Below are 26,561 nucleotides of genomic sequence, written 5' to 3'. Positions count from 1 at the left end.
TCTGGGACCCTGGAAAGACATACCAGACAGTATTGACAATACTGAGCTAGATGGAGCAACTATATGACTCGATATGAGGCAGCTTTGCATGCACACATTAGGGAAGATGCTCCCAGTGGTCTTACCCACATACATAGACAAGCCTTCTTTCTTCCCACTGTCACAATGGAGACTGTAAGCTCCTTGAAGGAGCAGCCTATCCTTTTGGTTTGTGATGTTCTGTCATGTTCTACACTGGTAGCATTTTATGAATGATAACACTGGCTGTTAAGAGGACTTGTCAACAACTGTGGTGCTTTGACTCTGGGCAGCTTGGCTCTTCAGTCTTTGTAAAATGTTGCAGCTTAACAGGAATTTATATTGAGCTTAATACCAGAACAGTCTCTAAGCAGTTTACAAAAATACAGCAAATTATTTACACACACACACAATATAAACACTAGAAGATAAAATACCAGATGAAACAATAAAATCCTGGGCAACCAAAAGCACAGGATGAGAGAGAGATGTGTTCTGTAGCCTTCCACACTCTGCCTCCAGCCATCTCTCCCATAACCTCCTGAACCAGAGTGCTATCCCTTCCCCTCTCTTGCTAAGGGATATTCTGATAACATTCTGCTACCAGAAATTCTAGAGGCTGCAAGTGGTTATAGTAATCATTACAGACACACATGGGACAAGTAGAAAAGGTCCTGTTTAAAGAATTGCCTGGGCTTCCATTCAGTTCGTATTCCCTCTTAGTTGCTATGTAGACTCCTTTGATACCCTAGCAAGTTCCTCACTGTCTTCTTATCTTCTTACCTTCAGCCTGACAATGGGACAGCTTTACGAGAAGGAGAAGGACGAGGATGGCTTCCTGTATGTGGCCTATAGTGGAGAAAACACCTTTGGCATCTGATTGCTTCTCCTTCCCTCTTGTGTCTTGTAAATAGCCTCTTGTTTGTGATCATGACCCCGGGGCACATCCTGCATCTTCTCTGCTCTTGATAGTATCTGCCACACAACTGCCATTGGCCGTTATTTTCTTATAAAATTTGACAGTGTCACCTAGCAACTTGAGAGTTTGATTACAGTGGTGCCCCGCAAGACGAACGCCTCGCAAGACGGAAAACCTGCTAGACGAAAGGGATTTCCGTTTTGGAGGTGCTTCGCAAAACGATTTCCCTATGGGCTTGCTTCGCAAGATGAAATGTCTTGCGAGTTCCTGCGGGTTTCCCCCCCTTTTCCCCCCTTTTCCTAAGCCGCTAAGCCGCTTATCAGCTGATCTGCTAAAAGCCGCTAAGCTGCTAATAGCGCTAATCCGCTAAGCTGTCAATGGGCTTGCTTCGCAAGACGAAAAAACCGCTAGACGAAGAGCCTCATGGAATGGATTAATTTCGTCTTGCGAGGCACCACTGTATTATTATTATTATTATTTATTATATTTATGTCCCACTCTTTATCCCAATAAATTCAGGGCACTGTACATAGTACTCTCCTCTTTCCCTGATCCTGACAACAACCCTGGGCAGTGGGCTAGGATGAGTAAGTCTTACATGCACAGAGTTATTACCGAGTGAACTTCATGACTGAGTGGGGATTCAAACTTAAGTCCGAACATGTCACCATCCTGGAGTTAATACACAATTTTTCTCTCAAAGTGGCACAGGGCTTCAATGACACTCAGCAGTGGTTAAAAATAAAATGTTTGCCATTTTGTTGTTGTTTAATTGCTTGAGCTCTTCAGTTGCTCGAAAGATTCCATCAACTGTGTCTCCGAAAAATTTTACACATCACTTGGGAAGACAGGCGAACTAATGCTAGTGTACTGGAAGAAGCAAAGATCACCAGTGTTGAAGCAATGATTCTTCAACATCAACTTCATGTTGATGTTGGTCATGTGCGGATGCCTGGTTATCGTCTTCCAAAGCAACTACTCTATTCCGAACTTAAAAATGGAAAGTGTAATGCTGGTGGTCAACAAAAGAGGTTTAAAGACTGTCTCAAGGCAAATCTTTAAAAATGTAGTATAAACACCAACAATTGGGAAACACTTGCCTGCAAGTGCTCCAACTGGAGAACAGCCTTTACCAAAGGTGTCATGGGCTTTGAAGATGCTCAAACTTGGGGCACAAAGGAGAAACGTGCTCAGAGGAAGGCACACTTGGCAAACCCACACCGTGATCAACTCCCACCTGGAAACCTATGTCCCCACTGTGGAAGGACGTGTGGGTCCAGAATTGGCCTCCACAGTCACTTGCGGACTCATTGTTAAAACCGTGTTTGTGGAAGACAATCTTACTCGGCTACGAGAGATTACCAAAGAAGAAGAAGAAGCTTGAGCTCTTCAGTTGCTGGTCATGTACAGACAGAGGAAGACAGTATGCCCATATTTCTGTTTCTTGATGTAACTTTGCAAATGACACCCATGCTTAACCTGCTCAGAAAACAAACTTTGCAAAAAAACAAAACAAAAAAACAACACACTGTTCAGCTCATGTTCACTTTTATGTTTAACCACAGTTGCAAGATGTTTGCAGGTTAATTTTTTTATTTATTGAATTTATATACCGCTCTATACCTGCAGGTCTCAGGGTGGTTCACAGAATAAAATAAAAATAAAAAACCACAAAATGCATATTCAAAATAAAAACAACAACAACCCAATAACCCACTCCCCCCCAAAAAACACCCCACATTTTAAAAGGGCACAAGATGTCAATCAAATCAACCAAAGAGCTGGTTAAAAAGGAACGTTTAGAAGGTTTCCTTCTAAAAAATACTAAAGCAAATTTATTAAACTAAACAGATTTTGTGGAGAAGGAGTGTGAGAAAAAATTCTTATAAGAGATAGTTGAAGAATTGTGTTTCTATAGTGATGTTTACAAGGATGGAAATTTAGTTAGAAGGAACATCTTATATTTTGAGGAACTGCTGTTATTATTACTCCTGCTTCTGCTTGAGATTCAGGCATTGAGTACGTCAGTAAATATAATTTCTTAATTTGCAGTCCCTGGACTATATCATTTATAAGCTCTGCTTCCTCAAGTGTTAAAGACAGCAAATACCTGGCAAAACTCCAGAGAAATGGGAAGTCAAGCTATTTTAGGAAATGCCTGCGAAGAAACGAGAGAGAGAAGCAATCTCAACCCATGCAAATCGTCCACAGGATGCAGCCCAGTCCGATACCTTCACATTGAAAGCATCATTATGGCAATAAATCTCTTGGGTGTGTTTGGATTAGGAGAACAGATGGAGCTGTGGAGAGGATGCTGGACTACAGGCTTCATGAGAGAGATGTTCAAATCCACACTTTCAATATTGGCGGTGTATCCAGTTAGAAGAAGTGTGACCAGCTTGTGCTTTCTGTGCTCATGCAATGCCTAAGTCACTCCTTGCTTTTGATAAGATAGAAAGTGAACTTCATGTACAGTGGTGCCTCGCAAGACAAAATTAATCCGTTCCGTGAGGCTCTTCGTATAGCGGTTTTTTCGTCTTGCGAAGCAAGCCCATTGACAGCTTAGCGGATTAGCGCTATTAGCGGTTTAGCGGCTTTTAGCGGATCAGCTGATAAGCAGCTTAGGGCTTAGGAAAAGGGGGGGGGAACCCCACAGGAACTCGCAAGACATTTTCGTCTTGCGAAGCAAGCCCATAGGGAAATTCGTTTTGCGAAGCGCCTCCAAAACGGAAAACCCTTTCGTCTAGCGGGTTTTCCGTCTTGCGAGGCGTTCGTCTTGCGGGGCACCACTGTAAACAGTTTGAGCTGTCTAGGGATGAGCTTACTCCTTGCGAATGCCTCCTTCAATAACCCACACAGGACATGGTCCTGCCGAAGTTAAGCATTTCAAAGTCCATTAGTTTCAACAGGAGGTTAAGTAATTCCTATGGGACTTTAAAGTGCTTAACTAGGATTGGATGTGTCCATATTATTGTTTGGTTTTTAGCCAATAATGAATAAGGATATGTCTTTTTCTTGGAATTACTTCTAAAGGTAAGGTAAAGGTAAAGGTACCCCTGCCCGTACGGGCCAGTCTTGACAGACTCTGGGGTTGTGCGCCCATCTCACTTAAGAGGCCAGGGGCCAGCGCTGTCCGGAGACACTTCCGGGTCACGTGGCCAGCGTGACATCGCTGCTCTGGCCAGAGCCAGAGCCGCACACGGAAATGCCGTTTACCTTCCCGCTGGTAAGCGGTCCCTATTTATCTACTTGCACCCGGAGGTGCTTTCGAACTGCTAGGTTGGCAGGCGCTGGGACCGAGCAGCAGGAGCGCACCCCGCCGCAGGGATTCGAACCGCCGACCTTTCGATCGGCAAGTCCTAGGCGCTGAGGCTTTAACCCACAGCGCCACCTACTTCTACATACCTCTAAATCAGGGGTGTCTAACTTTGGCAGCCTTTGGATGAGATCTGTCCTAAAGCCATTTTTTTCCGGTCCAACCCAATTTGATTCAGGGAACTTAAAAAAAAACCCCAAAGAACAAAAAATATCAGCTGGGTTCCACATTTTTTCATTCACATGTGAGTCTGGATTGCTTAGGTATGGAATACTCCAACTAACTGTTATTTAGAGACTCGGTGTAGTAAGAGTCTGTTGCCCCAAGGGAGGGCCATCTGAGTGGAAAAACCCACTTCCTTCACCACTGTCGAGCAATGGCTTTCAACCCTAGCTCTTTCATGTGCAAAACCGCGAAGTGCTTGTGCCTCAAACAAGATCCTAGGCCTGAGGGCAGGGGTAGCCAACATGGTGCTCTCCCAATGTTGCTGGACTTCTCCTCCCCTCAGTTCTAGCCAGCATGGCCAATGGGCAATCATGATGGGAGCTGGAGTCCATCAATATGGGGAGGGCCTTGTGTTGGCTTTTGCTGCCCTATGGCATTGTCAAAGGTGCTTCCCAGCCAAAGGAAAACACACAACAGTTAATTGTCGAAGATAACACAGTTGCTTCTACCGCTCTGCACCCCAATCTAGTGTAGAGGCTGCACACATGCAACCAGAGACTGCGCCTGCGTGGCAACTTCCTCTGCTCATCCCTTTTCAATCCCCTGCTGGTTCTGGGAAACAGTGGGGCAGGAGAGGGTGGGGAAGCACCTGGACCTTCACTTGCCTGACCTACCTCTTCCTCATCTTCTGACCCATCCTGTGCTCCACCCTGCAGCTCTGAAGCTTCCCTTGCCTCTAAATCTTGTCTCCTGGCTAGTACAGGTCTCCACAAAGCGCTGACCCCCCTCTCCCAAATCAGACTCTGGACTCACTCCCCCCCACACACACACACTCCAGCACCTTGCCAGTCCCTGACAGGCATGTTGTAGGAATTTTTCTTGTTTAGTCGTTTAGTCGTGTCCGACTCTTCGTGGCCCCCTGGACCAGAGCATGCCAGGCACTCCTGTCTTCCACTGCCTCCTGCAGTTTGATCAAACTCATGCTGGTAGCTTCGAGAACACTGTCCAACCATCTCGTCCTCTGTCGTCCCCTTCTCCTTGTGCCCTCCATCTTTCCCAACATCAGGGTCTTTTCCAGGGAGTCTTCTCTTCTCATGAGGTGGCCAAAGTATTGGATCCTCAGCTTCAGGATCTGTCCTTCCAGTGTGCACTCAGGGCTGATTTCCTTAAGAATGGATAGGTTTGATCTTCTTGCAGTCCATGGGACTCTCAAGAGTCTCCTCCAGCACCATAATTCAAAAGCATCAATTCTTCGGCGATCAGCCTTCTTTATGGTCCAGCTCTCACTTCCATACATCACTACTGGGAAAACCATGGCTTTAACTATATGGACCTTTGTCGGCAAGGTGATGTCTCTACTTTTTAAGATGCGTTGTAGGAATAGTAAGTAGTAAATTCAGGAGATCCACTGGCTAGGATGGATTGCTTTCAATCTCTCTGGATTTGACCAGCGAATAAATTGCTGATCTAAAAACCAAGCTTTCCACCTTTTAATACATCTCTTTTGTGAATAAGCATGCACAGTAATTGGTTCCTATAAACAATTGAAGCCATATTGACTCAGAGCCTTTTTGCTACGTAGTAGCATTATCGGACACATTATCTAAGATTAAGATGGACTGGAAAGCAGAAAGGGACAACTGCTGCTCATTTTGCGAGTACATGTTTCCCACTAGATTGGCAAACCAGCCTTAATCCTGGCCGTGGGTACCTGAAAGTAATCCCCGCATCTTATTTACTTTCAAGAAAATATGAGTAGGATTGGAGCGCCCCCCTCCCCAGCAACCTACGCACGTCTGTTCAGAATTAACGAGGAGGGCTGCACGGGATTGCAATCTGGACGTCACGTGTGAACACGCTTGACAAGCCCTCCTCGCCTCCTCCGCTCGCCGCCCAATCTCTCTCCGGCTTGGCCACTGATGCACCAGCTCCTCCGTCGCTGCAGCTTTAAGACACCTCCCTCCTGCTTTCCTTTGTCCCTCCTCTTTCTCTCTGGGATCCGACCTCCATCTCTCATCTCCCTCGCTCTCTGCAGCCGGGCTCCGTGTGATTTCCCTCCTCGGCAGGATCCCTGCACCAGCCACCATGGCCGACATGAAAACAAGCGGCGTCTTTGCGAAAAATGTCCAGAAGAGACTCAGCAGAGCGCAGGAAAAGGTAAGCCGGTGAAAGGACCGAAGGGAATGCAGGTGGCGAGGAAAGGATGTGACTGCCTGCCTGGGGGACCTTCTGCATCCACAGGGCTGCGGAGATAACTGGAAGGCTGTGGGGGCAACGGGGGGCGGGGGGGGGGAGAGAAGGTCCTTCTTGCGGCAGTTTCTGTGGGGGTGCAGAGAAACCTCCTCCGGGGAGGGGAAAGCGCCCCGCGGCGCCCGCTTGGAGCAGAGGCTCGGAATGCGCCTTTGCGCGCAGCTGCTTTGCATTCTGTGCAGGGGGCCTACGAGAGCCAAACCCCCTCCCCCCGGGTCCACTATTAGGTTTCTCGATGGATCTTGGACACAGCGATCTGGCGGAGCGCTAGCATGTGGGCAGTGATGCTGAATTACACACACATACACACCTGAGGCCCCCGCCCCGCCGCCGCCTTAAAGATGCGCGAAAAAGAACATCTCTGGAGCAGCTCCTCGCTGCTGTTCCATATCTGCCTGGGCTGCTAACGGAGGGACTAAGGCGCGTCCTTCCCCCGGAAGGTCAGGGGAATCCGAGGGCATCGGCTGCAAGGCAAGAAACAAGGGCTTTCTGAAAAGAGAGATGGAGAGAGCTGCGCTATTCTGGGGACACGGGGAGAGGCGGGCAGCAGCTCCCAGCGTCTGGCTTTCTGGCTGTTTGCGGATTTGGGCCTGTTTGAAATGCGCCCTTTGAGGCACGTCCGCAACTGGCGAGTGGATTGTTGAACGGGGCTCTCCAATGCGCGTTTGGCTAATAAATACCCAATAATGTTGGTGGTGGATTCCCCCCGCCCCCCTTCTCCGCTGGCAAGCTGCCAATATCAGTGATGTTATGCAATATCCCTTGTCCCATTTAGTCATTATTCTCTTGAATGAAGTGATCCGAGGTGGACTGATGCAATGGCACAACTTGTTTTCAGCCCAGTCAGTGCTGTTCTGTCGCTAAGGGATGAACCATGTATTGTTGGCACCCAGGCTGGGACCCCACACAATGGCTGAGGCTGCACTGATCTGCCTGGGACATTACTGGAGACGGTCCTGAGTTTCCTTCTTGGGCCAGTCCTTAGTTTGGCACAGGTGCTTGCATTGAGCATGTGTGCCAAGCTGCTCTGATAGGTGGTGCCAGCTTGAGAAATTTGAGGTTCCTTGGGCAAAGTGCCTTCAGTGGACCCCAGAAGGAAGGAGATGTGGACTGGGTGCTCCCCCACTCTGCCTCTGAGCTTCTGGTGGGATCCATGCCAAGCACAGACGTCTGTGCCGTAGGAGCAGTTGTGCCTTTGGCACTCTTGAGACCTCGAGCAGATAGATGCCCAACTTGGCCACTCTGGAGACAGACCTGCTGATGGTGGCTGGTGCAGAGGACAATATCACCTTGCACATTTTCATAAAGGTGCTGCCTGGGTGAAGCTGGTTTTACTCCCTTCCCATCTCTGCGAGAACATTCAGGGCATCAAGCAAGATTTTCTGAGCCCCTGTAAAATTTTTGGTTAGGAGAAGAAAATTCTTAGGGCACATTGATGGGAACCTCTACAGTGGGTTTGCTTGTAGCACCTGCTTGTTTGTGGCCTTGATAAAACCACAGGGAGAATAAGTCCCTTGGTAGCCTGCAGTGTAGAAGGAGGATTGCATCTGCAGAACGGATCTATTCACAGACTGAAAGATTTGGCTGTTCCTCGGCCCCACCTCCATGCTTGCACACTTTCCATACTGTAAGAGGATTGTGTTTCTTTTAATAACCACCCAAGCTCATTGTGAACTAATGTGATCTTCCTTGCTGCGCTCACTTGGAGAGCAGGGCAATCAATTGCTAAGAAGGCTGTCTCTAAATCACCTCTGTGGGCATTGCCAAAGGCCACCTTGCCCGTGTCACTGGACTTTATCAGAGTCTCCTGCCAGCTCTTTGGTGAGCAACAGCTAAGCATTCCAAGACACACCTGCATTTCCAACTGATTGAAGATATTCCTCTGGGCACGGATGGTCTGTATTGTCGTGTCTCCTGATGGTCTAGACATAAGGCTTCTTAATGTTCAAGTAAATGCTGGCAGGGACAAGTAGGAGATGCTTTGACTCAAAATGGAAGGATCTAGGCTTCCATTTTGGATCTAGAAGACCATTTTCTAGCCAAGTAGTGAGCAAAACACTTAGTTACATGTAGTTTCATGTGCAGAGTAAGTATCAGCCAACCTACCTGCAATATCTTCCTTTGCAAGTCTCAGTAGAACAAATGGGTCTTGGATAAGAGTGCAGAGAGGGAAGATATGACAGTAGGTTTTGTCTTAAATGCCATTTAATAAATGGCACATGTATAGCATGTGTTAGTTTGAATTTGTTGCATTTCCCCTCTAGGAGTGAGCAACACTCACCTAAGTATAGAAGACAAGCGAGACTTGTAACACAATGTTAATGTGTGGTGTACTCTTGTCCTGTGTTCTGGCCAGCCAGTCATGCCCTTTCCCAGGATACTCTATTGAATTGCCTCCTGCATTGTCCCTTCCACTCCACAACAGAGCCAACATTCCACAGCCACTCAGCATGCTCAGTTGTCATCAGGCTGATTTGGTTTTCTCCCTCCTTAGAATTCCCTGGCCTGGCCGACATGTGTAGCAGAGAAAGAGATGGCGGAATGAACTGGGCACTTGAGGTGGTATTTTGGGAAGTCAGATTTTGAATGCTCTCTTGTGTTGATTATCTCCCTGAAAATGGAAAGCCTTCTAGAACAGGGTGGGGAACTTCAAGCCCATGGGCCAAATGTGTCCAAACCTCTCTGTCCAGCCCTCAGGACACTTCTCAGACCATGCAGCCTTTGTCAGCCCTGCTCTGTGCAATCCTAACGATTTTGCCTGGCTGAAACGCCTCCTTGACTTGTGATAATGCCTCTTGCTTGCCTTAATGGAGGGTGTGTGTGTGTGTGTGTAAACCTCTGACTGTTGCATGACTGGACTGTAGCCGATAGTACAATGGTAATAGTCAGGTGAGAATGGTAATGAGGCCAGGTGAGAAGACCACCTCAGGCAGAAAGATCCACAGGAACAGCAGATCTGGCCTCCAAGGAGTACATTGCCTGCTGCGCCTGCTGCTGTTGTGGTGGCAGTGACAGCTGTGGCACTCTCCTTGGAGGCTGGATCTGCTGTCTCCTCAGCAACACACACACCACTGCCTCTACAGCAGCCTCTTGGCCAATAGGAGGCACTGCTGGTCTCTTCCCACCCTTGTTCCTGATATCAATCTTCACTCACCCCTTCTTCCTTAGTGGGGTGGGGGGCCGCCATTTTGTGGTTCGCCTCGGGGGTTAAAAAGGCTTAGTCTGGCTCTGGTAACAGTTTTCCACCTCTGATACCGAACCTCTCCCTGTTTGCTTTTTTCCTGTTTCCTGGGGTCTTGTCTTTTAAACAATGCAGGGCAGGGGTGAGGGATTTTTTCACCCCAGCAGGCCAGCTGTTGTCCCTTACCCCTTGCAGGCCACATTTGGCAGAAGGGTGAGTGCCCACCCTTTGCCCCACAGCAGAGCCCCTTTTAAAGCACTATTTTGTGCAGTGCCTTGAAAGGGGCTGTTGAAGATCTGCCCGTCGGCTGGTGTCAGATATGATGTCAGCTGGAGGCCAGGTGGCTGGGGCTTAGCTGAAACGGACTTGTGGGCCCAATGGGGGAGGTCTGGAGGCCCTGATTAGGCCAGGGGGCTGAAAGTTCCCCATCCCTCCATTGAAGAAGTTGTAATCTCACACCGGCAGTCTGAATTCAGTCTATTCTACTTCCTCATTCTGCTGTATGTGTAGACCTGTGTGCTAGGACAGGGAAATTGGGGAAGACCCATAGCTCAGTGGGAGAACACCTGCCCAAGGTCCCAACTTCAATCCCTGAAATCTTCAGACAGGGCTGAGAAAGACCTTGGCCTGAGACCCTGGAGAGCCAGATAGACCAATGGTCTGACTTGGAATAAGTTTTCTTGCTATGTTCCTGAAAGTAGTAGTAATAGTAATAATAATAATAATAATAATAATAATAATAATAATAATAATAATATATTTATACCCGCCCTTCTGGCTGGGCTTCCCCAGCCACTCTGGGTGGCTTCCAACAAAATATTAAAATACAGTAATGCATCAAACATTAAAAGCTTCCCTAAACAGGCTGCCTTCAGATGTCTTTTAAAGTCTGGTAGTTCTCTTTGACATCTGGTGGGAGGGCATTCCTCAGGGCGGGCACCACTACCGAGAAGGCCCTCTGCCTGGTTCCCTGTAACTTGGCTTCTCGCAGGGAGGGAACCACCAGAAGGCCCTCAGCGCTGGACCTCAATGTCCAGTTAGAACGATGGGGGTTCCCAGGCACCTTGTAGCTTAGAAATTGCAGACCAGGCCTTGGGAATATGGACTTTTCATTTGGCTTTGTGCTTGGCCTGTGCCTAAAATCTAGTGCTGGATCCTAAACAAATGAAAGCTGGAAATTCTGAAACCCTTTCCAAGCCCCATTGACCCCTCAGAGAAGTTGAGGTTGTTCCCCAGTTGAGCGCTATGAGTCATCAATAGTGGGCTACGCAGGTTACCCCCCCCCCCCCGGACTATTAAGGCAGCCCATCCCATTCTGTATCTAGCATTCCTTGGACTGAAGTGCTCCAAGGCTGTGGTTGAGAGTAATCATTGAAAGCCCAATAATCACCTGTGCTTCATCATGTGGATGAATGGGCTGCTTTGCACACAGAAGGTCCCGTATTCAGTCCCTAGCATCTCCAAGACTGAAACCCGGAAGAGCTCCGGCCAGTGATGAGCCAAATAGGCAGTTGGCCTGACACAGAAACCTCTCAGGCAGACACTCAGGCATTCTTCACCTGTGACATTTTGTCGTCTTATGTGTTTATATTTTGTTCATTTATTTACAAGATGGCTTTTCCATCAGCAGAAGTCTTCAAAGTGGCACACAGCATGAAAAATGAAAAACCCAAACAACCACAATAATAAAGAAAGGTTTTAAAAAACATCCTAGTCCACAAACCAGCAGAATATTTCAATAACTATGATATAGCCATGAATTGAGATCCAGGGTGGGAGAAAATCACTGTGGGATAGCTTTTTCCAACGTTTATTTTTTTTGGGGGGGATGCAGGGGTACGCATACCCCTAAACATTTTGTGAATCTACGTTTGGCCTCATTGAGGGGCAGTATTTCAATATGAGTAGGAAAATGAGAGCATCCCTAAACATGTTTTAAGGGGGGGGGGAGCACTGGCTTTTTCTCCACAAGAGGATACAGTGTACCTCTAGTTGTGGACACGATCTGTTCTGGGGTGCTGTTTGCCCCCCTCCGAAAAGTCCACAACTAGAGCGGCGCTTCTGCGCCAGTGCAGAGCACGATAGGGTGCTTCTGTGCATGTGCAAGTGCGCAGAACTCTTCAAAACCCAGAAGTATACACTTCTGGGTTTGCCACGTTCGCAAGCCGAAAAGACACAACATGAACCTAACACAACAAGAGGTATGACTGCATGTAATAAAATCATGCACAAAGGTGTTTCCCTTGTCTGCCATTGTTCTTTGGAACATTTATTAACGTCTTCCTTCTTTGCACCATTAATGCAGTGCTTCAACCTTTACCTTATGGCTGTTTCACAAGTGTCAAATGCCAAGGGCAATAGTTTTTTTTTTTTGGGGGGGGGGGGGGCTTTCATATTTCCATAGACTTGCAAATGATTAATACTGTGTGAATCCAAATAGCCATAGGTAGAAGGTACACCCCCTTGGGGTTGTAGCGGGAAAGCTCAGTGAAGATGGCAACCCAGGATGTGGCAGCTGTGAAAAAGGTGAATGCCACGCTAGGGAACATCGGGAATTGGATTGAAGCTAAAACAGCCAGTGCCATATTGCCACGATACAAATCTATGGTGTGACTACATGTGGAATACTTTGTGCAGTTCTGTTCACTTCTTTCACCTCAGAAAGGATATTATAGTGTTGAAGAAGACGAAGAAAAGGGCAACCAAAATTATCAAAGAGATGGAGCAACTTGCTATGAGGAAAGATTGGAACATTTGGGGCTTTTTAATACAGAAAAATGGCAAGTAAGGACAGTGGTGTAGCGTGGGTTGTCAGCACCCGGGGCAAGGCAAGTAATTTGCGCCCCCTAACCCGTGGATTTGCGCCTCCTAACCCGTGGATTAGCGCCCCCTAACCCTAACCCCCAGATGTTGCGCCCGGTGCGGCCGGCCCCCCCCTGCACCCCCCACGCTACACCACTGAGTAAGGAGACACACAATAAAGATGTATAAAATAAAGTGTGGTGTTGAGAACACAACCAAAATGACGAATCATTCTTTGAGGATTAGAAACCTTTTGTAGGCTAGCTAAAGAACTATTATAGTTGCATGAAAACGCAAGCAGGGTTTGAAATAGGAGAAGCAGTAGAAAGACATTAAGCCTAATAACTCAGGACATACATGGTATGTTAAAATATGCAGCATTAAAGGAAAAACAGAACATCATGGGGTGGGGGGAGTCAATGGATAAATTAAAGTGTGGATGGTAAAGTATTGTGGATGGTATGTATGTAAACTTTTGAAAACTAAATAAAATTTAAAAGAGAAAGTGAACACGAGAGACAATTCTTCCTCTTTTCATGATATTAGAATATTTAATGAAGTGGAATATCGAAAGATTTAGGACAGGCAGAAGAAAGTGCATCACATAGTTAAACTATGGAATTCACTCACAGAAGATGCAGTGATAGCTTGATTCGTCAGATATCTTTTAAAGCCATCAATGATGGCAGGCCACGATGGGTATGGTCTACCTCCACTGCTGGAGACAGTGGGCCTCTGATGACCAGTTCCTGGGAACTGTAAGCATCAAGAATGATGTTGTCTTCAAGTTCTGCTTGCAGACTTCCTTCCTGTAGACCTCTGGCTGTACAGGATGAGGACAGGATTATAGACTAGGTAGGCCTTTGATCGGATCCAGGAGGACTCTTTTTATGCAGGTGCTCTACAAGTGGGGTGCCACCACAGAGAAGGCTGTCTCTCATGCCACCACTGCCCTCAGCAGTGGGATGCAGAAAAGAGCCGCCTCTGAAGATCTTGGGGCCATCTGTTTGAATTTAAGGCCATATGTTCATTACTTACTTAACGAGGCACTGTAATGAACTGCTGTTCATTATCCACTTAATTTCTCCATTTCCACATCACATTTATATGTGGACATACATGGATCGAACGACATCTAAATATCAGTTAACTGACTTTGATAGCAGGTATTAAGATATTTGTAGTGCAATTCTGTACATGTCTACTCAATAGTAAGCCTGGTTGTTTTCAGTGGGGCTTAATCCCAGCTAAGTATGTATAGGATTACAGTTTTAACTTCTTGTTTTGTGAGTTTATGCAAGGGGGAGTGCTTTGTGTTTCTCTGTTTCGGTTATTAATTATTATTTGTGGGCCACTTTCCCCTAAACTTGTACCTAAAACAGCTAACAATGCTCAGAAAGTAAAACACAACAACACACATCAAAACATGGGTTGGAGGTGATGCCAACTGAATTAGTTACCATCACCTCCAGCAGCCAGATGACTGGGTCTTGCCTGGGAATGGGTCTTCCTAACCTGCCTGAAATTTTCAGTTGGCCCATTTGCTCTCTCTGCTGTCCAGGCACTCATTGCAGCAAAGGGATAACAAGAGCACAAGAGCTATCAAGCTCAGTTGGCATGCTCTTTATTAGATGAGAATCCAATATACTCATCACACCACCTGCCAGCCTGCCTGCTGCTCTCCTGCAGCAATGAAGAGGGCTATTGTTCCTTCATCCATCTCCAGACGTGACTCCCAAGAGCGCCCTTGGCTGCCACCCTTGACTGCACATCTGCAGTGTGTGCCAAAAGGACCATCTATGGCTGTGCTATTATAGTTGCAGGGTGGTATCTGCACTGAACAGGGCCAGTAGGCTGGCCCTCATGAGGAATTTCCCTGCAATATTAGAGAGCCATGTGAGAGTCGGTCTATATTTTGTGCATGGCACTGGTGAGTTTTCCTCCCCAGCCTCCTGCTGTGTTGTTGAGTACAACTTGCGAGTTTTGGTATCCTTGATGATTGGCAACTGTGGGAGGGAACTTTGTAGGGTAAAGTATAGGGAAAGGTTCAGGTGGGGTCTGGGAAACTTGCCACAGGGACAGTGGCGCCATCTTCTGAAGAACGTTGAGGGGGCCTGACGCCACGTCCTGATGTTACATGTGCGATGTTGCATGATGTCCTGACATTGCTCTGAACCCAGCTCCATGTTTTGCCTCAACAATGGAGGTCCCCGGCCCCCCAAACAAACACTGAGGGGGCCCAAAGTGCCTCAGCCCCCAGGAGACAGCGCCTGTGTGCAGGGATGTTAGCCTCCATGCTGAAAGTATTGTGCAGACTAGCTCTCAAGATAAAACAGGGTCTACCTCAAGCTATACAGAGAATCTAGGATAGTTAGATTCCAAAAATGTAAAATGCTGAAATTTAAGGAAGAAGAGGAGTCATATGTGTGTGTGTGTGGGGGGGGGGGTTATTAATGATTGAAAATGTTGATTTGTTTCAATTTAATGCTGTTGGCTGTTCAATGCCCAGTTCATCGCTGGAGCCATGTTTCAGAAATGGCTGGCTCATGGGACAGTAGGTCATTTGCTTAATTACAAGTACTGATTTTTAAATAGTAAAATTTTCTCTAAAGATCTCTCATCCATATATATATATTTGCATTTTCAAAAACAGGAACAGAGAGCATATTTAACCCCACTCTCCTGCCCTCGTCCCACTTACAACTTTGTACCAAATACAGCATGTATACACATACCCTATGACTTCCCTTCCACCCTTTTCCTGGTTCCTTTGCTTTCCTACTACTCCGCGTAATGCACATCTTTTTAATCATCAGATTTCTTATCTATTAAATACTCTTATCTATTTCAACTGCTGGATTTACATGAGACCTGCTAAGCCATGTATTTCTCCATACTGGTTCTTGAAATAGTCAATAAACATTATCCATTCCTCTTTATATTCCTTATCTTCCTTTTCTCTTATCCTGTTTGTCAGACCAGCCAGTTCAACATATTCAAACATTTTACATTCAAACATTCTTCCTTAGTGGGTGCTAGACTTGTTCTCCACCTTTGTGCCAATAAGGTTCTTAAAGATCTCTTACGCTGATGTTCTCTGGGCTCACACTTGTCAGCATCTTTGTTTTTAGCCAGAGCAAAGGCAGATTCCTTTGGGCAGGAGTTGATGTGGTTGCGCACTTAAAATCAATAGGTGTGCTTGGGGTTGTTGTTGTTCATTGGTGACAGGTGTTTGGTATTTCTCAAAGAAAGAAATTATTCTGTCTTTTTGTGACTTGCCCTGATTATTATTTTAACTTCTCTACGCTATATGTTTCTTAGGGGAAGCTGCATGCTAGAGTGGGAAAGATGAGATGATTCTTTTGTTGTTTATCGAATAAGTGCTTGTGGAAACGAAACAGACAAAAGCACTACAGAATTTGCAACGAGAATTGCACCACGGAAGCAACTTTTAAATGTTACAAAATTAGGATGAGCAAGGTCACTTCTAGGTTAGAAGATTAGAAGATTAGAAGGTTAGAAGATTCAGTTCCATAACTTAAAACAGCTACTGCAAACCAGTGTCCTTTGACAAGGACCCGGGACAGACAGGATGCTTTGAAAACACCTGCCGCCCCTATAGGCATGTACCAGTTGCTGGGGCAGCTCTGTAAATCATGCCTGTCTGGGGGCAGGGCTGCCCTCAGCAAGGCCAACACCAAAAGGGGGGGGGCAACCAATGGAAATAGTCCCTCTGGGGCTCCACTTCAGGGGTGGAACGAGGGTGTGGGCCAGCCCACTTGTGCTAAAATTTTTGTTTTAATGAGGATGGGATTTTAACTGCAGTGGCTGTTGTTTATTTGGGGGTGAGGTTGTTTTAAATGATCCTTAAGTGTCATATTGGGGACACGGGTGGTGCAGTGGTCTAAACCACAGAGCCTAGGACTTGCCAGTCAGAAGGTTGGCGGTTCGAATCCCCGCGACGGGGTGAGCTCCCATTGCTTGGTCCCTGCTCCTGCCCGCCTAGCAGTTCGAAAGCACATCAAAGTGCAAGTAGATAAATAGGTATCGCCCTGGGGGGAAGGTAAATGGCATTTCCGTGCGCTGCTCTGGTTCACCAGAAGTGGCTTAGTTGTGCTGGCCTCATGACCTGGAAAAATTGTCCGCGGACAAATGTCAGCTCCCTCGGCTAGTAAAGCGAGATGAGCGCCGCAACCCCAGAGTCGTCTGCGACTGGACTGTCAGGGGTCCTTTACCTTTACCTTTAAGTGTTATATGTTTATTTGTATTTTGTATTTGTGTTTTTTTGCTTTTATAAGGCTGTTTAATATTTTACAACCTTTTAAATATGTTAATGTTTCATTCTTTTTGTTTTAACTATTTACCTTGTATTTTTATTCTGTGAAACAACAACAACAACAACAGGAAGCCTTTCTTTGTGTGCCTCCTCCATGAGAGGTCTGGAGGGCCTTTTCTGCGGTGGCTCCCCACTTGTGGCATGCTTTCCCCAGGGAAGCTTGCCTGGTGCCTTGGTTACATGTCTTTAGGCACCAGGTGAAACTGTTCCTCTTCTGCCAGGCCTTTAGCTAATTAAACAATCTATGGCCTTTCAAATTGTATGTGTCACCTACTGTATGTGTATTGCTGCTGCTTTATTTGTTATTATGGTATGTAACTTAGTGCTTTTAAATGGTAAAACTCCCTGTGATCCTCAGATGAAGGGTGGCATATAAAGTAAAGGGTTTTTTAAGGGGAAGGGGGAAGAAGCGCCTCAGTGCTGCCATGGGGAGAAGGCAAGAGACTTTCTATTTCGTGTTAGATTACCCACAGCTTTGCATGTTGCCAGATATGATGGACTGCAGCTAATCTTAACAATTGTTTGTTGAAACAAGCCAAATTCAAACTGTAGTTTATGAAGCTGGTTTGTTTCAACAAACCAGTGTTAAGATTAGCCATGGGTTATGTTAGGGAACTGACATCGGAGCCAGGAGTGGAGGCAGAGCTCCCAAGCGATGCCGGAGAAGGGCCAAGCAGGGAGAGAGGGAACTCATCGGCTGGGGAAGGAAATCAGCGTAACACCAGGGATAAAGGGGGGCGGTTGGGGGAATCGGAGAGGGGTCTCCAGGACTCTTCGCTGGAGACCAGCGGGGAGAGCACTGGTCCTCCTCTGCCCACACCCACCCTGCGCAGAAGACTTCCGCGCAGGGAAAGTAGGCGTAGACTTGGCGTCAAAGAGCTTCTGTGCTGGAAGAAGTTTAAGAAACGCCCACTGACGGATTCTGCTAGCGACTGAACAGCCACGAAGTGAAGGGCTGTCCAGGCAGGAAAGGTTTGACCAGGCTAACTAGCCAGGCAAGGTAGCAACTTACGCACGAGCAACCCCATACATTCATTACAGGTTAGGATTGTTTAATCTCACAAAAACTGGGGTGAATGGAAATGGGAAGAGAAAGCTTTAAGTTGTGCTAACGTTCCCTGCAGCTCATCTTCACAAGGCCAAACCACGGTTCAGCTCTGTGTGTGAAGTGGCTCACGAAAAGATCTCACAATATGGAATAGTTCCATGTGTTTACCTTGATTAAACTTCCTTCTAAATCATGTTTGGAGCCCCAGAGAGCCTTATTTACCACGTCTCTTTATTTGCTCATTAACATTATTGTGAGAAACTTCACTTTTCTTCAGTAGTAACCAGTTGCGTTCCCAAAGAGCATAATGCTCGTTTTTTAAACGATATTGTGCAATTATCCACGAGAAGCAGTAGTTACAGATTCTTTACTTTTGTGTTAAACTACATGAGTCTTGGAGAGATTAATGATCCCTTCTGTGTTTGGTATAGAGAGAGACTCTTATAATTACCTGCCTACCAAATATAAAAACCAAGTTAATTTTGACAAAAACGAAGGAGTGTGTTTTACAAGCAGTTGGATATGTCAGTTGGATATTTAGTAAGCACTATAAGATTCCAAGTGAAAATTCTATGGCATGTCAATCTGATTTTTCAGAGTGTGTTATCTAGCTTGCTTTACATCGTTCTCTATTATTATTTTACCCGTATTTATCACATTTGTATCCTGTCACTTCCACCAGGAAGATCTCAGGGTAGTGTATATGGGCGCATCTTACTCTTTCCTCAGTATGATCCCGTGGATTAGGTGAGGCAGCGTAATGGTGTCTTGCATAAAGCAACTTAATAAGATTTCTGGATAAGGGGAGGCACAGATCCAGGTCCGTGTCAGCATAGATCACACTTCAGCGTCAACATAGAGGCCTGGTTTACATGTCCCACTAAGCCAAACCATTGCTTATTGTAAATGTGTGAGCATGCAGCCTCCCTGAAGGGGATCGTGGTTGCTTTTCTCCTCCCTGTTCTTTTTACTTCTGCACCATGCTGAGCTAAGCCATAGTTTGGTTTAAGACGTTTTCTAAATCTGTAGGATGCTGTAGGATGTTAATCAGTCAAAGGCCTGGTTGAAGAGGAACACATTTGCCTGGTGCCTAAAAATATATAATGAAGGCACCAGCTGAACCTCCCTGGGGAGAGCGCTCCACAACCAGGGAGTCAACACAGAAAAGGCCCATTCTCGTGTTGCCACCCTCCAGACCTCACGTGGAGGAGGCACATGAAGAAGGGCCTCAGGTGTTGAACATAGAGTCTAGGGTGGTTTGTATGGGCAGAGGCTGTCCTTGAGATATTGCAGCCCTGAGCTGTTAAAGGCTTTATAGGTCAAAACCAGCGCTTTGAGCTGGGCCTGGAAGCTAATTGGCAGCCTGTGTAGCTAGGCCAGGATCAGTGTAATATGCTCAGACTGTCTGGCCCCGGTAAGCAATGATTCAGCAGCTACTAAGCTGTAATAAAGCTTCCTTTTCTGTATCACCATCAACTGTGAGCCTGTGACTTATAGCACTGCAGGGTGCAGTGACTCAGCGTGTGCTAGGGGTAGTACTTCTTTTGCATATGAATATGTGTAGCAAAAAAAACCCCTTTCAACATATCTTATAAACATTTATGTGCTGCACAGTGCCAAAAACTTTCATTAGTTGACTTTGGTCCCAAAAATGAGGCCAATGGGGACAGGACTGGTATTTGGCATGAGTAAATCAATGTTGACTATTAGGATTGGGGGAAGGTAAAGGTAAAGGTACCCCTGCCCGTACGGGCCAGTCTTGACAGACTCTGGGGTTGTGCGCCCATCTCACTTAAGAGGCCAGGGGCCAGCGCTGTCCGGAGACACTTCCGGGTCACGTGGCCAGCGTGACATCGCTGCTCTGGCCAGAGCCAGAGCGAGAGCCGCACACGGAAACGCCGTTTACCTTCCCGCTGGTAAGCGGTCCCTATTTATCTACTTGCACCCGGAGGTGCTTTCAAACTGCTAGGTTGGCAGGCGCTGGGACCGAGCAGCAGGAGCGCACCCCGCCGCAGGGATTCGAACCGCGACCTTTCGATCGGCAAGCCCTAGGCGCTGAGGCTTTAACCCACAGCGCCACCTGCGTCCACAGGATTGGGGGAAGCTTCTATCTATTAGACAGCAGCTGCCAATCACTGCTGGCAGTATTGGATTGGACTAATGGTACCCATAGTTCTGAATGGCTTTCAGATGTGTTACCAAGATGGTGAACCATTCTGCCATTTTCTGCTTCTCACTAATGCACCAGAAGCTGGGCCATGCAAACCCCTTTTCTTCTACATAGATGACCTCCCAAAAGTGACCTGGTCCAAAAAGTCTAGCAACCCCTGTTGTAACTGTCCAAATATTTTGGAAATAATTTCTTAGCAGAGATGTTTCTCTGGTGATGGAAATGGAAATGGTTTGTGATCAGAGTTAGTATTATGAATGAAGTTGATAAGGGTACTGTAAAATGTGATTAATAAAATGTCAATGCGTTTACATCTTTTCCGGATGAATACTTCATAGTAAAGGGGGATAAAACTGGAGAGTGCCACAAAGATCAAAGTCTCCTCCCTTTGGGTTGGTACAATTTGGTGCGTGGCAGTCAGACGGCTAAACAGTCGTCCGGCCTAGTGAGATGTTAATGACGTATGTGCTGGAGATTATTGTTTCCAAACATGCAGTTTTTCATTGTATAGAATATAGAATGGTTGGACAGAATGATTTTCTTGTAGCAGAAAACCATTATAGGTAAAGATTGGGTGAGGCTTTTTGGAACCCACTTTGTTGAAGGCCATGACAGGGAGGGCTTGTGCTCTCTGATGGGAGATACCAATGTTCGCCTGCACACAGAAAATGTAAGGACCTTGGATAACTAAAAATCTTTCCCTGCCATGGCTGAAGATTAAAAAAATAATAATACTATGGTGGGGTGTTTTAGCTCTGAGTATTCTTTGGGGTGTTTCCTGCCCAATTTATATCCTGTTATGCTTTCTCTAAATAAACTTTTGTTCTTCAAGATCACTCATTGCACCGGGTTATTGTAAGTCTCTAATCCACCCGTGAGCTGTATCCTTGCTTGGTGCTACGCCACTTGACTATTGTATCCAGAAAGAGGGAATCTGGTTGACCTGGCCCCCAAATGGTCATTGCCATCCCTCTCCTCTCTAGGCAAGCTCCACTGTTACACCCACCAACCCAAGGGTTGGGAAAAAGTAAAGCAGGGTACTAATTAGGACTTCACTGAGTTCTGTATGAGACCTATCCTGGGCTCTGTTTCTTGGTCACACACGAGTGTGACAGAAAGTTATGAAATGGTTTTTCCACATCCAATAAAATTATTCAATATTTCAGCTTCAGATTTGATATATGCACAATCCTCTGCTCTAATGGGGAACATAGAAAGCTGTTTTATACCAGATCAAACCCAGTATTGTCTATGCTGACATAGTTTTCAAGGGCCTCGGGTAGAGATTGCTTCCATCTCCTGGGTATTTTTAACTGGTGATGTCACACTGAGCCAGGGGCTTCCTCTAAGCAAAGCATGTGACCTAACACTGATTTGGGGTCTGTCTCAATGTTTTGCATATTGAGATCACACGAGGTGTCAATTTAATGACAAAACGTCATTTAACTTTGAGGCTTAGTTTATGCGTTGAATGCTTGTCCTCCCTTTGCTGAAAAGAGATGAAATCAAAAGAAGAAAAGGAGCAGTCGAACACCATGTGTACTGCAGGCAGCAAGTGTGTGGGGGGGGGGGGAGGCGAATGAGCCAGATTAAATGCAGCAGCAGCAGCAGACAGCCTGAAACGGATGTATTAAGTCCTCTGGATGTGTGCGTGGGTGTCTGCTTGGGGAAGAGCAAGCCGCGGGATGAGGCGAGTGGATCTGCATGCAGTCCTTGTAAATATTTTAGCAGAAAGCCTGGCATGGGCCTTTCCCCGCAATGGTTTTGCAGTGAAGGGACAGCTATTTTGGCATAGAGGCAGTTTGTTGAGTACCTTGTGGCATCAGCAAAATGTACGTCTGTTGATGAGCAAAATGTGCAGCATGAGCCATTGCCATTCCTAAATTAATGGGAAAAGCAAAGGTCGTGGAGGATCTTTTTAGCCAGGGGGTGTTTTCCTACAGCTGCTGTAAATCAGAGAGCCCCACACAGGACCACAGGCACTTCTTACAAACCCACTTTGAACAACTGGCTTTTTATTGTTGTCAGTAGCCAGGAAAGCCTGGTGCTCATTTGAGGGAACAAAGCTTCTAGTCTTTAAGGGCACAGAGGTTCAATTAGAAAGTATGGTGGCAAGAAATTGGGAAAGGAGAAGGAAAATTAAAAGTGGCCAAAGCCCGTATTATGGTACCAATATGTTTTGAGGAGGACGCTTGAGGATTTGCGTATGAAGGATTACTTATCAGCTATGGCCTGGTATCTCCTATGTAAATCATGACGTTACTAGAATTCAAAAGTTATCATGGACCCTTTACTCTGAGCTGGTGTTTGTCATCTGGAAAACACTTGACCATTCTCCAGTCCGGACACAGTTGCTTTGCCCTCTCTTTTGGATGTTGACGGGTTGACCCTAGTCTCTTATTAGACATTCTTGGTCCTCTTATTTTGGTTCACTTCTTGAATAGCTCTTTGTGTCTTCCTTTGGATATTTACCATCTCAAGTTTGCTGGCTGTTACTTAAGTTAGACCATTGAGTGGTCTGGATGATGCCTGATGAAGAGATTTGGTCCTACATTCTTCTTCATAGGGAACAGATGTCTTTACTGTGCCTGCTTGCTTAGCCTCTTTTGTGGGACAAATCTCTCCCTCTTTCATACACACCTTGGCAGACATTTTCCTTCCTCTGAGTTCTGGAAACATCAGCATGACTCCACCAAGATCAAGGGATGGGGCTGAGACTACCAGTTCCAGAATCGCTGGACAGAAAACATTGCTATTTGCATTATTCCCACCGGGGAGAATATTATCAAAGGGCCTCCCTGCACCCATGCAGGAATAATGTGAATAGTTTTATTTTTCCACTGGGGATTCTGGGACAGGTCAGGGAAAAATATCCTGCTGGGACGACCTGTCTCCATGTTACCCAGCTTTGAGGGTTGAAGAAGGGACAATGTTACTTCGTTGGCAAAATCTGCCTTCCGTCTCTGACACTCTGTAGTCTGGTCCTCATTGACCGGAAATTTGCTGAGCTCATTACTCTGCAAGTCGTATGCAAGCAGCTTCTCCACACATAACTTGCCTGTGTTGGGCATTTGGCTACTCCGAAAAATAATGGCACGTTTGCCTCTTGGTTAGTGCATCCTCTAGGCAGGACTGGCTAATCCGTGGTCCTTCAGGTGTTGTTGGGCTACAACTCACCACATCCCTGGCCATTGATTTTGTTGGCTGGGCCTCAGCGCCTAGGGCTTGCCGATCGAAAGGTCGGCGGTTCGAATCCCTGCGGCGGGGTGCGCTCCCGCTGCTCGGTCCCAGCGCCTGCCAACCTAGCAGTTCGAAAGCACCTCCGGGTGCAAGTAGATAAATAGGGACCGCTTACCAGCGGGAAGGTAAACGGCGTTTCCGTGTGCGGCTCTGGCTCTGGCTCTGGCTCTGGCCAGAGCAGCGATGTCACGCTGGCCACGTGACCCGGAAGTGTCTCTGGACAGCGCTGGCCCCTGGCCTCTTAAGTGAGATGGGCGCACAACCCCAGAGTCTGTCAAGACTGGCCCGTACGGGCAGGGGTACCTTTACCTTTTACCCTTAATATCTGAAGGGCTGCATATTAACCACTCCTGCTGTAGCCCTAGGAAGTTATTCCCTCAAGCATCTTTGCTGTCTGAAGGAATGCTTCTCTGCCTTTGCTAAACCCAGAGCAGAAGGAGAGGGAGAGAGGCTGTTTCTTAGCAGACTGTACATTTACCAGAAAAAACATCAGCTTCCTCACCACTATTGCTCCACTCAAAGTAGTCATCTGGGCTGGACATGGCTGGTGACAAGAGACTATGACCCGCCAGGCTGTTGTGATAGGTTCTTTCTTGAGACTGCAATGTGTAAGCTAGGGAAGAAGGGGAAGCAAGTTCTGAACTTTATCACACAACTTGTATTCTGAATTGCAGTCTCTGTTTGGGACACTGACTAGGATGCTTTTGCCATAGCTGGTTCCCTTCAGCAAAGCTCCAGAATCATCCTCCTATAGGTGTGTTTCCAGTCCAAATGCTTGTTTCCTTGGGGAGCTTCTCAACATAGAAGCAACATGGCCTTTTTCTCCAAGCCAGTGGAGGGCAATAATAGCAACTGCGGCCATTGGGGCAAAATTCCTGACATGTCCTGGTTTCTGGGTGTAAAAATGGCGTTGGGGGGATTTCTGCAGAATTGGCGAAATGTCAGGGATGTATGGCAACACGATGGGAGAAGCAGTGGAAGCAGCTCAAAAAAGTACTCTTTTGGGGGTTGGTTTCCCCCAAAAAAATTCACTTTCTGAAATACGGCAACCCTACTCACCCAATCCCTCACTCCACTGCAATGTCTTCACTGGCCAGTCTTTATGTAAGGTTTTATATAATAGGAGATCATTGATGCAAAAAAGGTGAAGGAAAGGGAAAACCCCTGTAATGAAAACTGCATTGCCATATTTTTAAAGCAAATATTTCATTTACAGTGGATTAATGTACTCAGATGGACTGTCTAATCCAGAAAGATCAGGTTGAACCAGACAAAATGGCCTACGTCACCCAACATTGTACTCTTCTTGACAGTGGACTAAAATATTTTAGCTATATTTTCTTTTAATCAGGAGGCCAGCTAAGGAGCAAACATCTTAACACAGCTATTTGTGCACGATAGTACAGTAGTGTATATATAGTAACAATCAGCTTGAATTATCTACTCCAGTTAATGGTCTTTGAAACATTCCAGTTCTTGCTTGCAGCTGACTTTCTTTCCAAATTCTTTGTTCCAAAATCTTCCTCAAAAAAATGATGATCTGTGCTTCTTGGAGGATTAAATGCTGGCACCATTTCCTGTGGTTTATGATATTTGGGATGCTTTTCTTAAACCACTGTATTTCAAGTTTAATCAAAAGCAGGTAATTCAAATCAAAATACCCAAAGATTACAAAATAAGATCCGCTACTGGTTGATGGGACTTCAGATAAAATAAATGAAAATTTCTTAGCCTTCACCCAGTTTTCTGGGGTGAAAAGCATGCTCCATGTGCACTTTTCATTGTGCAATTTACACATAAGTGTACATGGTAGTCCTTCTATGACATTGTCATCTGTACAGTGTCTCCAAATTTCAGACAGTAGTGACTTACCATTTTCCTTCTGGAAACAAAAAACCATCTGGGGCATAAGATACCATAGAAATGCATTGAGTTTTGCCATTAGGGTGTGTTTATTACTGTAGACTATGCTGGAAGATTAGGATACTAAAGTACCCCATCATTTTTCCGGTCTGAGAAACGTCAGGAAACCATGGGTGTGTGTCAGAAGGTTGGCACAAAGCACATGATGTTGTCTGGGGACCAAGGATAGCTGTCTTGCAGGTTTCTGAATGGGGTGACAAACGTACCTCAAAAAATTGTTAATGTTAGTTTTCAGCTGAAAGACATTTCTTTTCTTAAGATTTTATGATATTTTCAATATTTACAATATTTTCACCTTCAAGGATAGTTTTCGTTGCTTGTTAAAAGGGCAAATTGTTTTGCTTATTCCATGTGCAGGGGCTACTGGTTGCTGCACAGAACAGTTCTACCTTCTCTGAGTGTTTTCTGATTCTGGGTGCTTTGGTTTTGTCCAGGACGCTTATTATTATTACAATTTATTAAACGTGCACATCCTCTCACACCACAGACATGAACTATTTTCTGGGGTCTAAAATCTCCAACATCCATTGGAAATCTCACTGCAGTGGCAAAAACATCCTCAAAACCTTTAGTCTGATTTTCTTTTTGTCTTTTTTAACATATCGCTGTAATGGTTGTAAGGGGTTACTTGTGCGTAAGTTGCCTTCTATTTCAGTTAGATTGCTTGGTTCACCATGCCTTGGCTGACAGCCCACACTCCGTGGTCGGTCAGTCGCTTGCAGAATCCATCAGTGGGCGTTTCTTGAACCTCTTCCAGCATAAGAGCTGTTTGACGCCAAGTCTCCTCCTACTTTCCCTGCGCGGAACTCGTCTGCGCAAGTAAGGGGAAGGCAGAGGCGTGTCAGCGCTTTCCCCACTAGTCTCTGGTGAAGGGTCTTGGAGCCCTGTCTCCAAATCCTCCATCTCCTTCTCTTCTCCACTGGTGTTACGCTGAATTCCTTCCCCCCTGCTGGTCCCCTCTCCTGCATCATTTTGGAGCCTTGCCTCCACCTCTCGCTCTGATGTCAGTTCCCTGACAATCGCAAAGAGGAAATGAAACCATCAAATTGAGGATAAGGGACTGAGCTGTTCCCTTTTCGTACTTCTGTGCAGCCAGCACTAGAAGGTCGTTAGTTCTCCTCTAGGGAGGAAGACACTGTAGAAAGCAGTCAACCAGCATCAATCCAAATAAGCGAATTGTACTACCAGAAGTA

General features: G+C 46.2%; 1 protein-coding gene across 4 annotated transcripts in view; it reads left to right on the top strand.

The window, feature by feature from the left end:
• Window positions 1–6,251: 6,251 nt before the first annotated feature.
• The window catches only part of LOC307199627 (amphiphysin-like), an 88,410-nt gene continuing 68,100 nt past the window's right edge, over window positions 6,252–26,561 (top strand). Inside the window, exon 1 of one of the 4 annotated variants that reach the window (XM_079947583.1) lies at window positions 6,252–6,575. In XM_079947583.1, coding sequence (XP_079803709.1) covers window positions 6,504–6,575 — 72 coding nt within the window. In that variant the 5' untranslated portion in view covers window positions 6,252–6,503. The remainder of the gene's footprint in view (window positions 6,576–26,561) is intronic. The other 3 variants (XM_079947586.1, XM_079947585.1, XM_079947584.1) reach the window with 3 other exon arrangements.

Source organism: Podarcis cretensis (genome assembly GCF_951804945.1).
Source record: "Podarcis cretensis genome assembly, chromosome: 12".
Classification (NCBI taxonomy): domain Eukaryota; kingdom Metazoa; phylum Chordata; class Lepidosauria; order Squamata; family Lacertidae; genus Podarcis; species Podarcis cretensis.
This window is presented reverse-complemented; position numbering and strand designations above follow the sequence as displayed.